Source organism: Amyelois transitella, chromosome 9 (genome assembly GCF_032362555.1).
Source record: "Amyelois transitella isolate CPQ chromosome 9, ilAmyTran1.1, whole genome shotgun sequence".
NCBI lineage: Eukaryota > Metazoa > Arthropoda > Insecta > Lepidoptera > Pyralidae > Amyelois > Amyelois transitella.
Window position 1 is genome coordinate 9,746,755 of NC_083512.1, and position 16,250 is coordinate 9,763,004.

The following is a 16,250-nucleotide window of genomic DNA, read 5'->3' on the forward strand; positions in this document are numbered from 1 at the left end:
TGGTAGATGCGACAGCTAGCCATTATATAAAGATCTCTGTATGTTATTTTGTCTGGAAGATTATCTTGACAGTTGCTGTAGGGGGGAGGGTCGCGATAAACTGGTCAAGGACAGCTGTTCGATTTTTCGCGTCGCGTCGTCTGCACCCATTCACTTTCCAAGTTTAAAGTTCAAGTCATGTCAGTTTTTTGATCGATATTGGCACAATGTCGCTGGTTTCTCTGCCAATTCAAAATGATTTGTTTTTCTTTAAAGGTATTACATACATAAAATGACGCCGCTTTTCCGGAGGGGTAGGTAGAGACTACATCTTTCCACTTACCACGATCTCTGAATACTTCCTTCGCTTCATCGACATTCATAACTTTCTTCATGCAAGCTCGGCGTATTATTTGCCAAGACGTATTATTTTAAATATTATTTATCGTATTATTGTAAAATACCTTTGTTTTTACACACATACCCATTCTCGACTTAACTTTAGTGAGTCTATTCAGAGGAACCAAACTAATCTGAAATCATGGTTATTATATATTTTTATATATCTGACATTAACTTTATAAAAATAAAATATTTTAATATTTGTTACGTGATGATCTTGGCCTTCGCATGGTCAACAACTGGTTGCGCATGAGATGCACTTAGCTAAGTACAGTCAGCAGCAGTTTTTATGGACAGAGCAAGGATGTCGAACGGACGACATCGTGACTAAGTAGTAGAAAGATGTAGTCTCGGTCTATCTCTCTGAGAAAGAGGCGACATTTTATGTGCAAAATAAATATATATTTCCGTAGCACTTAGTTAAGTACAGTCAGCAACAATTTTTTCCTACGAAAGGCAAGGATGGCGGGCATGAAGCCGATGGAAAAATGATTTAGTTAGAATGATACATAAAAAATCATGAATAGTTAAAATATACATCAGTTTTCGATATAGGTACTTACCTTATAAAGTTATTTACTGTATCAAACAAAGGAATACCTGGGGCTTCGCCCGCGTAAAACTAAAAACAAGATACATTTCTGTTCCCGTGGGAATTACGAGAAATCGTCTCTTGGAGCACCATACGACCACATAGGAAACCTAGATACCACATTTCCAGTTTCTAGATCCAGCGGTTTGGTTACTAGATCGATGCCTGCGATTAATCTTAAACGCATTCAGCAATTTGTGGTGTGAGTTTTACGAAATATTTTGTTTATATTTTACTATACTTTATATATATCTTTTTTTTAATAAAATTTTTACCCTTGAACCTAGCTGTGGCTACTATCCTTTACCTAGATATAATTCTTTCAGTTACCTGGATAACTGGAAGGAATCCCTCATAGGGATAAATCCGCCGTTGTGCATTTTTCAATGTCATAAGGATTATGTATTACCAATTTATTTTATGTAGAATAAAGTATTTACAAACAAACAAATTTCTTTTTTAAACACTATTTATTTTAAGGTGCAATGGAAATAAATAAGATGTTAAAGATTAATATGTCGACTGTATTGTAAACATACACAGACCTTACGCATTTGTTTAATCACTTTGTTAGCAATAAATGAACAAATATGTACTTATTCCTCTTTTATTTTTCTGAGAATTGTTATAGGCTGTTGTAGATTCACCTTACAGTTAATTTGTCATATACAAAAAATATAAGTAAATTGGTAATAAAATGCACTGGTAAATAATATGCAATATGTTATTTTATTTTTGTGTCTTTTAATTCGTCTCACTGCTTTTTTGCCGTACAGATAGAAAAAAAAAATGCAAAATATATGTACAAAATCAAACTTAAATCTTTTTCATTTCTAACAGTACTAACATGAGTACCATACATTTCCCAGAGCAGTAAGCTAGCCATAGGACACTTCAGCTTGGCCCCGATCCCTGCATTCTTTCTGCATCTTTTGCTTCATCCACATTCATATCTTTATTTCTTCACGCGCGACACTCAACTTGTGACCTGACCTTTTGCCAGGACGTCTCCGATTGGTTCAAGGTATGTTCATCTGGGCATTCTCCTCCCACGGTTCCCATTCACATTTTCCTTCTATTTTTGCTTAGTCATTCTGCTTTTATTCATAAAATACCGCATGAACAAACTATCCAAGCATACCCTTTTCTATTTCTTATTTCTTTTTTTTTTCATGTCAGCATTCCCTTATCACACATCCTTATTCTATCAATTATTTTACACAGATCAGATTCCTCAAAGCTCTAATTTTCACCGCGTTTTTTCTGCTTTCGTTCCCATTTTGCCACACCTAACTTTCACTCCATACTTTAGTTTTGGGACCAACATTTTTTTACTGCCAGACGAGTCTTTTTAGACAATCTATGACTATTTATACGGGTATGCAACGCTCCATTCACCAAGTTTACTCTCCTTTCATAATAATTTCTATTTATTTTTTTTTTGCTATCTCTACTTAAGAAAATACAATGGATAATGACAAGTTGGGGCAAATTTAGTTACACCCTTACATATTAGCTCATACAATATTTAAATTTGTAATAAGTGTAACGAATCAATTTTCAATGGTACAGTTTTAAGAATGTGACGAATTAACTGTGGGGCGAATCAAACTATTTTATTTATTTATAAACTTTTTTAGATTCTTATGCAGACAAGGAAAATAAAATATAATATGCGCATAATCTTTTAATTTCTGCGCATATTGTATCTAAAATATGTACAAAAACTTTCAACGTGTTTTTTGTCTATTTACCTACATTCGTCCAAGGATAAGATTTAAGATCTATTACATCTACTATCTATCGATGTAAATTGACGTCCGTAGCAGATGCTGCAGTGTAGTTTGTTCCGCCGTTTCTTCTTCACTTGCGCTTTGAAGCGGTTCATTGTAGATTCAAATATACTAAAGAAGACGTCATTAAGTGATACTAAGTATACTATTTTGAAAAATAAAAAAAAAACAGTTTTTCTATAATGTTTTCAGTAGTGTGTCATGAGTCGGCTATGTCTAGCCGTGTAAGAATGCAGACGTGATAAATATATGTGTGTGTGCGTGTAAAGACGTCATGCGTATTTCGTTTTACCTAGAAGTACGTACGCAATTAATTGTAACTAAGTAAATTCCATTTGACTCAGACCGAGGTATAACGCATGAATATTACACCAAAAGTAGTTCCAAATGGGGTTTCCCCAAGCGACCTGTGTGATTCAACAGTGAAAAAAATAGAACTGAAAATAATTTTCATTGTAATCGGAAAAATAAAATAGTATATCAGAGTACATCCTCTAAATTGATTTGAAGCTTTAAAACAGTGAAGTTACACCGTTAAAAGTACTTTTAAACCGGCTTCAAATAAAATGGGAATTTTTTTTACAGATTTTTTTTTATAATTTTATATAGTTTTCAATTCCATCAGCTGTAACTTTTGAGTTTTGATTTTTTCTGCCCTACCTTGTAACATATTAGTATATGTTCTCTGATACATACAAACGTTATAACCATACATAAACTATTTGTAAGCATTGGAACATATAAACTTAATAATCACTCATTATTAATCACTCTATTTATTAAAAATAGTGCATTAAAATCCGTATCTAAGCATACATACATACAGACATAGGGCCCGACGCGGGGAGCGACTTTGTTATACTACGTAGTGATGATTACGATTTGACCTCCTAACGATAATCTATCTAATAATAAGAGAAACATAGATTTATCGCTAAGACAGTAATGACTGCCTGACTGTACAGAGATTTGAAAGTTAGTACTTAGTCTCCTTATTTGGTTTAGATCTGTACTAACAAAGTATACTTGTAATTCCTGCGGGAACGGAAATTATCGATATTTTTAGTGTCACGCGGGCGTACTTTCGTTGCCGAATTGAATTAATTTGATAGAAACGCGGCGTTTTTTAAAACCAGTGGATGTAAACCATTGTGCGCAGGCGCAAAGCCGGTATAAGCCAAGCGCGGCTCAATTCACACCAGTCTGGTAAGAATCAGTGAAGTGAACGAGTGTATTTGAAGTGACAACGCCATAATGTTTACGCGAATTGCCATTTTTATTGTAAGTTTTTTTTTGGAATAATCTTCAAAGACTGTAATAATGAAAAATCTGAATTCTTTTCTCATCTATCATAATTGGACAGTAAATTTGCACGAGATCGCATAAAATAGATCATTAAATTATTTGTATGTAATACAAATCTTAAATCATAAAAATAAAAATCTCATTGAGTGAATTTTTAATTTCCTCTGATTCCACACAGATCAATTGACTGTGTTGACCCGGCGTCTTATTTGCTTTGTTACTACTCGTAGTAAATGATACAATACTTTCATTTGTATGATAATTGGAACTACTATTTCGATAACAATGTTCATTTATTATGAACCCTCGAAAGGTTGCAGACCTTTAGTATATTTACATTCAGTTATCTATCACGTCAATCACCCTTACAGAGAAAATGAAGCCAGCATTCATTCATTCATTCATATAATCACGTCTATATCCCTTGCGGGCAGCAAGCAGTCTTGTAAGTCTAACAGGCCACGTTCAGCTGTTAGGCTTAATGATAGAATTAAGATTCAAAAAGTGACAGGTTGCTAGCCCATCGCCTATAAGAAGAATCCCAAGTTTATAAGCCTATGCCTTAGTCGCCTTTTACGATATCAGTGGAAAAGAGATGGAGTGGTTCTATTCTTTTTTATATTGGTGCCGGGCACCACACGGCATTCACTTAGCTGTAAAGGTAACTTTAACGATCAATATTGGAAGTGAGATCCAATTCAGATAGTAACAGGACAGGTTACTAGCCCATCGCATAAGGACTTAACATTTTTTTTTTAATAAACGCACTGTTTTTTCTGTTTATCATCAAGAAGTTTTTTAACAAGAGGTTGAATTGAAGGATTATCGCTGTTTCTTAGTTATCTGTGACAAGAGGCGGTTAAATTTTTAAAGTTTAAATATTGACATGAAAAGTATGGAAGAAAAGTTAAAAGGAAACAATAACATTAAATTATTTTATTGTAAGAGCTGAATAAAACTATGTAATACCTGGGAATTACCGTTGGTTTACCTACTTATTTATATTCTTACCGCGTAAAGAGCATAAATTGCATTGGATCACGTAAACTCGTATAAAATAAAGCACTAAAATTAAGGATGTTGGGAAGAAATAGTACCTCCATTTTCTTAATTCCGTAAGTCTGTGTTTTTGTAACATACATACATGAATACATATAATCACGTCTATATCCCTTGAGGGTAGCCAGAGCCAACAGTCTCGAAAATAAAGAATTAAATATATACGGGACAAATTACACAGATTGATTTAGCTTCGAAGTAAGTTCGAGACTTGTGTTACGAGATACTAACTCTATGGTACAATATTTTATAATAAATACTTATATAGATAAACATCTATGACCCAGGCCAATCAGAAAGAGTTAGGTTTTTACACGAAGCGACTTCCATGTGACCTTCGCAACCTTTTCAGGTCTACACCTGAACCAGTATTTGATCGATCATGGTTACACATTCAGTTGCCTGAATGTGCAAGTTTCCTCACGATGTTTTCCCTCACCGTAAGAGCACCAATTAGTATTCAAACGAATGGTCATAACTTAGAATTAATAGTTATTGTTACATTGGCCGAGGCTGGATTTGAACCTGTGCCCTTCTGCGCATCAAGCATTTTAACCGGGCAACTTACCGATTCGACCACTGACGCTTTCTAACGGACGTCATAATAAGCATGTATGTATAAGAAAATAAAAAAAGACGTGCTTTTCTCTACGGTTAGTTTTGTTAAAAAACAATACGGATATAGACAATTGTTTGCTTTTATTAACGACAAACTACCGTGTGGTTCCCGGCACCAATAAAAAAAAGTATAGGACCACTCCATCTCTTTCCCATGGATGTCGTAAAACGACTAAGGGATAACTTACAAATTTGGGATCCTTTTTTAGGCGATGGGCTAGCAACCTGTCACTATTTGAACCTCAATTCTATCATTAAGCCAAGTAGCTGAACGTGGCCATTCAGTCTTTTCAAGACTGTTGGCTCTGTCTACCCCGCAAGGGATATAGACGTGACTATATGTATGTATGTATATAAACAATTTAAGGTAATTAGGTCTGCATGTGGTCTTTATAACCCATATCAGTCACTGACCTTGCCATTTCATTGTCCACCCACTACGGCATTCACTTGTTTATGTCTGTATTTGCTCACGTTTTTGTATATTCACTCAGGTCTCCGTTTGCAGTTTCAATTCTGGAGATGGCGCTTATTCAAGATGTGAGTACAAAATTTGACATGCATACATATAATAGCGGGGTAGACAGAGGTAACAGTTTTGATAAGACTGATAAGCCACGTTCAGCAGTTTGGCTTAATGATAGAATTTAGCGTCAAACAGTGACAGGTTGCTAGCCCATCGGGTGAAAAAAGAAGACACATACAAATGGTCATGTCTATATCCCTTGCGGGGTAGACAGAGCCAACAGTCTTGTAAAGACTGAATGGCCACGTTCAGCTATTTGGCTTAATGATAGAATTAAGATTCAAATAGTGACAGATTGCTAGCCCATCGCCTGTAAGAAAAATCCCAAATTTATGAGTCTATCCCTTAACCGCCTTTTACGCCATCCATGACAAAGACAAGGGGTGCTTTTATTCTTCTTTTTTATCGGTGCCAGGAAATACACGGCACTTATTTCTTTCTAGAAACATACAATAAAACCAATCAAAACGTCACACAGGCTGTAAAACTCACGGACATGAAACCGCCGGCAAAACCGGTCGTTAATAAAAGCAAACAAAGTTTTAATTACGCTATGACACATCGCAACAGTTAACTGTAGTAGCAAAGGTCATATGCTTGTGTTATTATAGCTTAATAAGGTATTATGATTGGTCGCACACTATAAATGATTATTTAAATCGTATTCCGTATTGTCTGCTTTTGTGTCCACTTCGTAATAGTTATTGATGTGAATAAGATGTGCCGTGTGGTTCCCGGCACTAATAGAAAAATGAATAGGGCCACTCCATCTTTTTCCCATGAATGTCGTAAAAGGCGACTAAGGGATAGGCTTATAAACTTGGGATTCTTCTTTTAGGCGATGGGCTAGCAACCTATCACTATTTGAGTCTCAATTCTATCTTAAAGCCAAAAAGCTGAACGTGGCCTATCAGTCTTTTCAAGACTGTTGGCTCTGTCTACCCCGCAAGGGATATAGACGTGATTATGTATTATGTATGAATAAGATTAGTATGTATGTATGAATATGATTATTAATTTTATAACTTCGACTACTACTTATACTACATATGTCGGTTCCAATTTTCTCCATTTTGACAACGGCCTAAACACTGAGGCCTTCAAGATTGTTGGCTCTATCTACCTCGCAAGGGATATAGACGTGATTATATGTATGTATGAATGTTCTAAAAAGAAACACACCTGAACGTGTAAAAAATGAATGAATCCATGATGTGTCACTGTAAACAGCTATAGACCACCAAATATTTTGAAATTTTCCACTGAAACTAAAGATTTTATTCGGAACATAAATGAAGTCACATAGTATAATTGTGAACACCTTTTCAGTATAAACTTAAAAGGTGTTCACAATTTTAATACATGATAAACTTATAGACAAAAAGCCAATAGCTGAACGTGGTCTTTAAGTCTTTTAAGACTGCTCTATCTACCCCGTGTGGGATTAAGACGTGATTATATGTGCCCGCAGAGTGTACTTTATGGTCATATATGTCTTCTTAAACTAATAAAGAGCGAAATTAAACGATTCATAATTTTTCAGCTGACAAAATAGTGTACCCGGGACCTACAGTAAACAGCAGACAAGGCTATGAACCTCCTATTGTACCAGAGAGCTGCAAGAACCTCACTTATTGCTTTGAGCCGCCCTCTAATTATCCCCAGGAAAGGTACAACAAGATGTTTGAAGGAAAGGCAAGTATTTAAACCTACAAACATACATATTCAAAATAAAAAAAAAAAAAATTTAAAAATTTCTTTATTTTCTCTACAATCTTATAGTTAGTGTATAAACAAACCAATCACAGGTAAGGAATATAACAAAAGATTGCGAGAGACTGGTGTCTGAACTAAGCAGAGCCTGTATCTCAGTTCACCAGCCAATATGGTCACGTCTATTTCCCTTGCGGGTAGACAGAGCCAACAGTCTTGAAAAGACTGAATGGCCACGTTCAGCTATTTGGCTTAATGATATAATTGAGATTCAAATAGTGACAGGTTGCTAACCCATCGCTTAAAAAAGAATCCCACGTTTGTAAGGCTATCCCTTAGTCGCCTCTGGTAGTCGGAAAGAGATGGAGTGGTCCTATTATTTTTTGTATTGCTGCCGGGAACCACACGGCACCTTAAACCTGTTAATATATTTTTGTATACACAAAAAATGTGGAGAAAATTGTTAGTTAGTGCAACACAAAATAGCTGTGGAGAAAATTCTTAGTGTGCTTATTGATTCTATTCCTGTGGAGATTGTAAAAGTCGGTCAAGGGGGGAGTTCGTTTGGGATTATTCTTGAGGGCTAGGCATCTCTCAATGGATTTTAATTCCAGATAATTTTGACTTTAGAATCGTACGTAATTATTAGCTCGGTATGGAAAGGAGAAAGAGTTTATTCTCTTCTAAGATCGATAGATAAAACTCTTTATTGCACTATAACCAGGGGTGTATTTACCCTAGGGCCAGAAGGGCTATAGCCCGGGGCGGCAGGCCGCGAGGGGCGGCCCAGGGCTAGGGCTTTGGTTTGGAAGTTTGAAAAAATAAAAAAAATATTTTCAGACTTAAGCCTAGAACGCCCCTGAGCCACAATTTTACAAGGACGGGACTATTTCAAAGTGAATACTTTTTTGCCAATATGCGACCAATTGTTGGGCGAGTTAAGGAGGCGTAAAACATCCTATGACGCTGTAACCGCAAAATTTGCATTTCTATCCAATTTAAGTACACTATCTGAGGCGGAAATTAAATTGAACGCATTATCACTCCAAAAGTCTTATCCTACTGATCTTGCGGATGATTTAAAGGATGAATGCATACTACTCTGTCAAGAAAGTAGCAGGAAAAGATCAATAATACACAAACTGTTTGTTATTCATCCAAATTTATTTTATCACCTTCAAAATATTCTCCTTTAGAAACCATACACTTACGCCAACGAATAATCCAATCATCAAAACATTTTTTAAACGCTGTTTCCGGAATTGAGGTCAGTTCTCGCCGCGAATTCTCTTTTATGTCTTCTACCGATTGAAAACGGGTGCCACGAAGTGGTAATTTGAGTTTAGGAAAAAGAAAAAAGTCGGCTGGAGCCATATCTGGTGAATATGGTGGTTGCTCGATGGTATTTGTTGAGTGTTTGGTTAAAAATTCGTTCACAATGATGGCCTTGTGCGAAGGTGCATTATCATGGTGCAAAATCCAAGAATTTTCTTTCCACAAATCTGGCCTTTTTCGTCGGATTTGCTCTCTTAAACGCCGCATAACACTCAAATAATATTCCTTATTTACCGTTTGACCTTCCGGCAAGACTTCCGAGTGCACAACACCGCGATAGTCAAAGAAAACAGTCAACATGACTTTGACTTTTGAACGACTTTGGCGTGGTTTTTTCGGTTTCGGTTCAGTTGGAAGGCGCCACTCCGAAGCTTGTTGACTAGTTTGCATGTCAAACTCGTAAACCCACGTCTCGTCACCAGTAACAATGCGTTTCATGAATGTTGGGTCGGAATTGACTCGTTCTAGCATGTCTTCAGCGACTCTCATGCGATTGAGTTTTTGAAAAAAATTCAGGTCTTTTGGGACTAGCCGAGCGGCAACATGTTTCATACCCAAATTATTAGTTAAAATGGTACGGATCGACTCGTGAGATACAGAAAGTTCGGTGGCTATCTCTCTCAAAGTTGAATGAGGATTTTCAGTCACTATTTCCTTCACTTTTGCGATGTTAACTTCAGTTGCAGACGTTGATGGCCTACCAGAGCGAGGCAAATCTTCCATCACATCTCGACCGCTTTTGAACGCTTTGTACCACTCATAAGCACGAGTTTTTGATAAAGTCGATTCACCGTAAGCCTTCTGTAACATTTTCAGTGACTCCGAACACGATATTCCATTGGCAATGCAAAATTTAAGACAAACTCTTTGTTCGATGTTTTTATCCATTATGAAATTAGCAATACACACTAGATATGATATAAATAAAAATAGCACTGTATTTAATGTAAACAACAGATGCAACTCAAACTCCGCGCCAAAATGGAAAACAGTTGTGCCAATCTAACAACAACAAAAAAAACAAAAATTTGAATTTGGAACCATAAATAAATAATCCATTCCCGATACTTTTCTGACTGAATGTACTATTAAAGAATTTTTTGCCGTCTCAGGGACAAGAAACTGAAACAAGTTTACGCGAACTAAACTTATTAATTAATAAAAAGGATCTGAAAGTGGCGTTTCCTTACATTGAAATTGCGTTGCGCATATTTCTTTGTACTGCAGTAACGAATTGTAGTGCAGAACGCTCATTTTCGTTACTCAAACGGTTAAAAAACTACTTAAGATCGCGTCTTATCGAAGAACGGCTTAATAATTTGGCAATTTTGAACATCGAAGCCGATTTAACAAATAAAATTGATTATGACGATGTAATAAACGAATTTGTCAAAAATTTTGTCCACAGAAAAAAAATGTAAAATATAAAATCGATAACTTTTTTTTTTGTTTTCTTTCATTCTTTGAGGGCGGAAAGCTGCAGGAGCCCGGAGCGCGCAATCTTAAAATACGCCCCTGACTATAACAGTAAAACATACAAAACAGCACAAAGCAGATAGAGATGGCACAAAGGTGGACTTATCGCTAAAGAAATCTCTTCTAGTCAACCTAACATAATATAAACATAAACTAGATTGACAAAAGCACTATCAACTGAAGAATTCTCCATTAAATTTTGGCGAAAATCACGTAACTGACTGCTTTATGCTTGTTTGTACCTTAAAAAAGATCATACTCGTACTTAATTCTTTTTTGCAACTACCGGAAATCAAACCTGAGACCTAAGATTCATATCTTTGTCGGCCTCTGTGGCGCAACGGTAGTGCGCTTGTCTGTGTCACCGGAGGTTCCGGGTTCGAATCCCGGCCAGCGCATGACGAGAACTGAACTTTCTCCGATTGGCCTGGGTCTTGGATGTTTATCTATATAAGTATTTTTTATATAATATAGTATCGTTGTGTTAGTATCTCGCAACACAAGTTTCGAACTTACTTCGAGGCTAACTCAATCTGTGTAATTTGTTGTGTATATATTTATTTATTTTTAATCTTTATCCTTATGATCTTCACGAGCTTCTACGTTTACAACACTCTTTGCTTTCCAGAAAGTAGCACCGCTTCCGTCAATAGTGGAGACGGAAGTGGTCAATCGTCTGGCTGACGATGATTACAACGATGACTGCAATGCTGAAGTTCGGGTAAGAGTCACTTAAAAATGATATTAAGGTCTTTATTGTATTTATTGTAATAGACTTTTTTTTTTAATATTTATTTATTTACTTACTTTCTTACCATTACAAACCAGAGCAGAGAATATGTGGAATTATCACGAAAGATTTATGTTCGCGGTGTAGGCTTTTATTTTAATAAGACAAACACAAATCCTACTAATAAGATAAATGCGAAAGTTTGTGAGTATGTCAGTATGGATGTTTGTTACTCTTTCACGCAAAAACAACTGAACCGATTACGATGAAATTTCATGGGTCTTCACCCAGAATAACATATAGGTTAATTTTTATCCCGGAGTTCCCGCGGGATTGATAGGGTTTCCATGCGGACGAAGTCGCGTATCTATACTCTATCTATATTATTATGCTAAGATAAATCTGACAATTTGAAATAGGTAACAAACATCTTAAATATTTGAAAATATTGCAAAGTTACGTAAATATGGTTCTGGGGAAACACATTGCCATTGAAATAACAATGGAACTCAAATTCGGCGAAATAATTAACATGTCATTGAATGCTTATTTGTTGTGAAAGAATATGCGTGCATTTTTCTTCCTTGAAGTTTAATTTTATAATAATTGATTTTAACTGGTGCGGTTTCCCGGCACCAATACAAAATAGAATAGGACTCCTCCTCTTAACCATGGATGTCGTAATAGGCGACTAAGGGATAGGCTTACAAACTTGGGATTCTTTTTTAGGCGATGGGCTAGCAACCTGTCATTATTTGAATCTCAATTCTATCATTAAGCCAAATAGCTGAACGTGGCCATTCAGTCTTTTCAAGACGGTTGGCTCTGTCTACCCCGCAAGGGATATAGACGTGACCATTTGTAATTTAATGTGATGATTTTTAACTTTCGCCGTCCGAAATTAAATAAAGGTACGTTACGTGCGCGTTTAATTGTATCCGTATTTTTTAAAAATAGTAAAATGCATCGTGAAAGTTTAAAATCAATTATTATAAAACAATACTTCAATACTAAAAGGCGCGTTACGTGCGCGTTTCATATGTATCTGTATTATTTATAAATTGTTTTTAAATATTAGCAACTAGCGACCGGTCCCGACTTCATTTGCCTCTATAGATAGAAACCTTCCTCAAAAAACCCTCTTTTCAACATTTTAAACAATATCTTTACACAATTTTCTGAGATTAGGGCATACATACAGACAGAGAATATAAGGGAACTTGTAGTGATGATAGTGATGAAGTGATGACGATGTAACAGCACACAGACAAATAGACTATTGACTTATCATCATTCTTTATAACTATGTACTTTCTATTTTCTTGTTACTGTGTAAATTTCTATGCAATAAAGATATTACAAACAAAACTAACAAACATTCTTCTAGAGTTAGTCGTGGTTGCGTCCGCTTGTGACCACGTTCTTGGACTGTGTGACTGACTGGAGGGAATGACAAAACTGACTGACCATTCTGTTTCAGAGCGACCGGCTGTACAGCATTAAGACTAAGGAGGGTGACTGGCGGCACATTATCCAAGCGCCAACGGAAAACTTCCAACAAAGAGTTAGGATAGAAGTTTGCACGTGAGTGTCCCAACCCTATGAATAGGGAGAACCCTCCTTTTGTCGCAGTCGGGTAACAAAAAATAGGATAGTGATTTTTTTTGTTACGTGGAAGGAAAGGTCGGAGTGGGAAAGTTTAGACGAACGTAATAAGGACTTCCTGGCGAAAGGTCAGAGCTGAGATATGAAGAGACTTATGAATGTGGATGAAGTGAAATAGGAAGTATGCAGAGATTTTGGCAAGTGGAAAGATGTAGTCTTTGCCTATACCTCCGGGAAAAAGGCGATGGGCTCGCCTCTAACTATATGAATCTCAATTCCATCATCAAGCCAGACAGTTGACCGTTTTATATCAGTTTTTTCAAGACTGTTGCCCTGTCTACCCCGCAAGCCAAAAGACTTGATTAAATGTATGTATAATCAAGTCTATAGGCTTGCGGGTATATTTAATGTACGGTATATGTAACCAACAAATAATTAATGGCATTTTTTTGCATTTCCAGCGCATTAGAAACATCATGCTTCAAGGATTTCCCTAGTTTCGGTGGTATCACAACGTTTTGCCGGCAGAAACAAGCCAAGTACGAGTTTGTGGTGGACGACGGGATGGGTGGGTCTGCGAAAATGGAAACCGAATTGCCCTCGTGTTGTGTTTGCCATTACAAAGCCCCTGTTTAAGATAATTTGATATGAATATTAATAAATTAAACGTTTTTGTGTGTATAACATTGCGTTATTTATTTTAAGTGTAGATTTACTAAATGGGTGTCGTGCGGTTTACAGCACTTTAGAATAGAACAACTAGATATCTTTACCATGGATGTGGTAAAAATCAAAAGATATGACAATTGTATTAAGTGATGTTTCAAAAGTCTCATAATAATGAACAAAAATTTTGAAATTTTAATTAAATGAATAACTAATGCTTACTAACATCGTGAGGAAACCTACACATTCAATTGGAGGTACCATGATCGATCCGATACGGGTTAGGTTTACCTGATGGGAGTCGCCTCTTGAAAAATCTGACTCACCCAATCCAGAGTCCATAGTCAAAGGCATACCCCGGGCTCCTCATCATGGCGGGACTAAAGCCAGGTGGAAGAAGAGAAAAGAAGCAATACATAATTGTGTTAACATAAGAAGGAAAATCAAAGCTGTGTAATAGTGCCGTGCGGTTCCTGGAACTAAAAGAAAAAGAATAGGTAGGACGGCTAACCCTATCAGTATTTGAATCTCAAATTAAAGCCAAACAGCTGAACGTGGCTTATCAGTACCTATTTTCAAGATTGTTTGTTTCGCCTACCCCGCTAGGGATATAGACGTGATTATATGTATGTATGTCTAATAGTAAAACAAGTCATGAGTCAAGCTGTCTGTTTAGATCATTAACTATTAATAAAGTCTTCCTTCATTTACATACTTGTTAGGTTACATAATTAAGATTGTGTCATTAATTATTGTATTTACATGAATAAAGAAATATGGCCATTTTTGATGGCATAATCTTTAACTGTGTTTTTTTTTCTGTTTTTCTTTTTCTTATGGTGCAATAAAGAGTCTATCTATCTATGTATCTAAAATCATTTGTCTTTGAATGATGTTTTTGTCTCGAAAATACTGAAAGGCCACGTTCAACTGTAGCAGGCTTTTATCGGAATTGAGATTCAAACAGTGACAGGTTGCTAGCCCACCGCCTACTAAAGAATACCAAATATATTATATTGCCTTTCCCTTTATCGTATTTTACTACAACATATATATTATACAGTTATAGTTTGGTCCTATTCTAAAGAAGAAAGATGTACCTACAACTAATTAATCTGGCACTGTTAACGATATGGTTTGTAAATAATTTAATGTACGTCAATCTTGTGATATGTGCTTTCAAATATCAAAATTCAGGTTTCAATTAAATTACATTAAGTACACATTATATTCAGGAACTCAAAATTGACTGATATTCTATTGATCTCGGTTTGGTGCAAAGGTTCGTCTGACAGAGAATGCAACCTAATGTAAATAAGTCCACCTGTTGTACATTTTACGTACATTAAGTGTTTTTAATAAATAAATAAATACATATTTATTTTTTATTTTTTAATAATTTAAAACTGTCATCATTATAGAAAATTAAATGTGAAATAAATAAAATAAAAATAATAATAAGTGTAACGTAACATAAGTTAACACAGACAGACATATTTTTTTATAAGTGTAATATTTTCATATTATGGAAAAATGTGGTCTCTGCCTAACCCTCCGGGAAAGAGGTGTGATTTATGTATGCATGTATGTATGTGAAATTATTTAATTTTTTTATGTAATAAAGGTCTTATTTTGTTTATTAAAACATAATTACTTATTTGTAACTACATTGTACTTCATTAATTAAGTATTAATGTTGATAATGTTTCTTAGTACAATTATTATCTGATTGCAATAACGTGTTTTATGGTTCATATGAGTAACTATAAAATGTGACATTAATAAATCATTTAATTTTATATTTTGTAATTTATTTAAAAAAAAAAATTATGTACCCAATAAAAAAAATCCTTCGAATAGAATAGAATATTGATTTATTTTCAAAATTTGATACAAGGTATCACCTATTGACGTCACATCACTTAAATCTAGTTAAAAATTATAACTACTACAGCTTCCAAAGTGCATGTGTAGAAGAAGCGGCGGAACAAACTATACTGCAGCATTTTCATCGGACGTCAATTTACAAATATAGATCTCTTAAATCTTTATCATAGAAGAATGCACATTGTTTACATTAAAATACATGAATGAATGCTGGTCTGCAGACTGTTGAGGTCAAATAAGAGAAAGGCAATAAAAAAAATAGTTTTGAGGCTATTGACTAGCAACCAGTCACTATTTGAATTTAATTCCATCAAAAAGCTGACAGCTTAACATGGCATTTCAGTCTTTTCAAACTTTTGGCTCTGTAGAATGGACAGTAAGATAAACGCGTGATTGTATGTACATGTTCTGATTATATTTTACTAGCTGTGCCCGCGACTTCGTCCGCGTAGAATAGTTATTATGGGCATCATTGAAACCCTCGAGGATGAATTCTCCCCTTTTTTCACATTTGTCATTATTTCTTTTCTCCTTATAGTTGCAGCGTGATGTTATATAGCCTAA

General features: G+C 35.4%; 1 protein-coding gene across 1 annotated transcript; it reads left to right on the forward strand.

Moving 5' to 3' along the window:
• Positions 1 to 3,972: 3,972 nt before the first annotated feature.
• LOC106142917 (uncharacterized) lies at positions 3,973 to 14,340 on the forward strand. The gene is made up of 6 exons (XM_013344866.2): positions 3,973 to 4,047; positions 6,243 to 6,288; positions 7,818 to 7,969; positions 11,427 to 11,519; positions 13,009 to 13,112; positions 13,595 to 14,340. The coding sequence occupies exons 1-6, from the start codon at positions 4,021 to 4,023 to the stop codon at positions 13,767 to 13,769; spliced, it is 597 nt and encodes a 198-aa protein (XP_013200320.1). The 5' UTR covers positions 3,973 to 4,020; the 3' UTR covers positions 13,770 to 14,340.
• Positions 14,341 to 16,250: the final 1,910 nt, after the last annotated feature.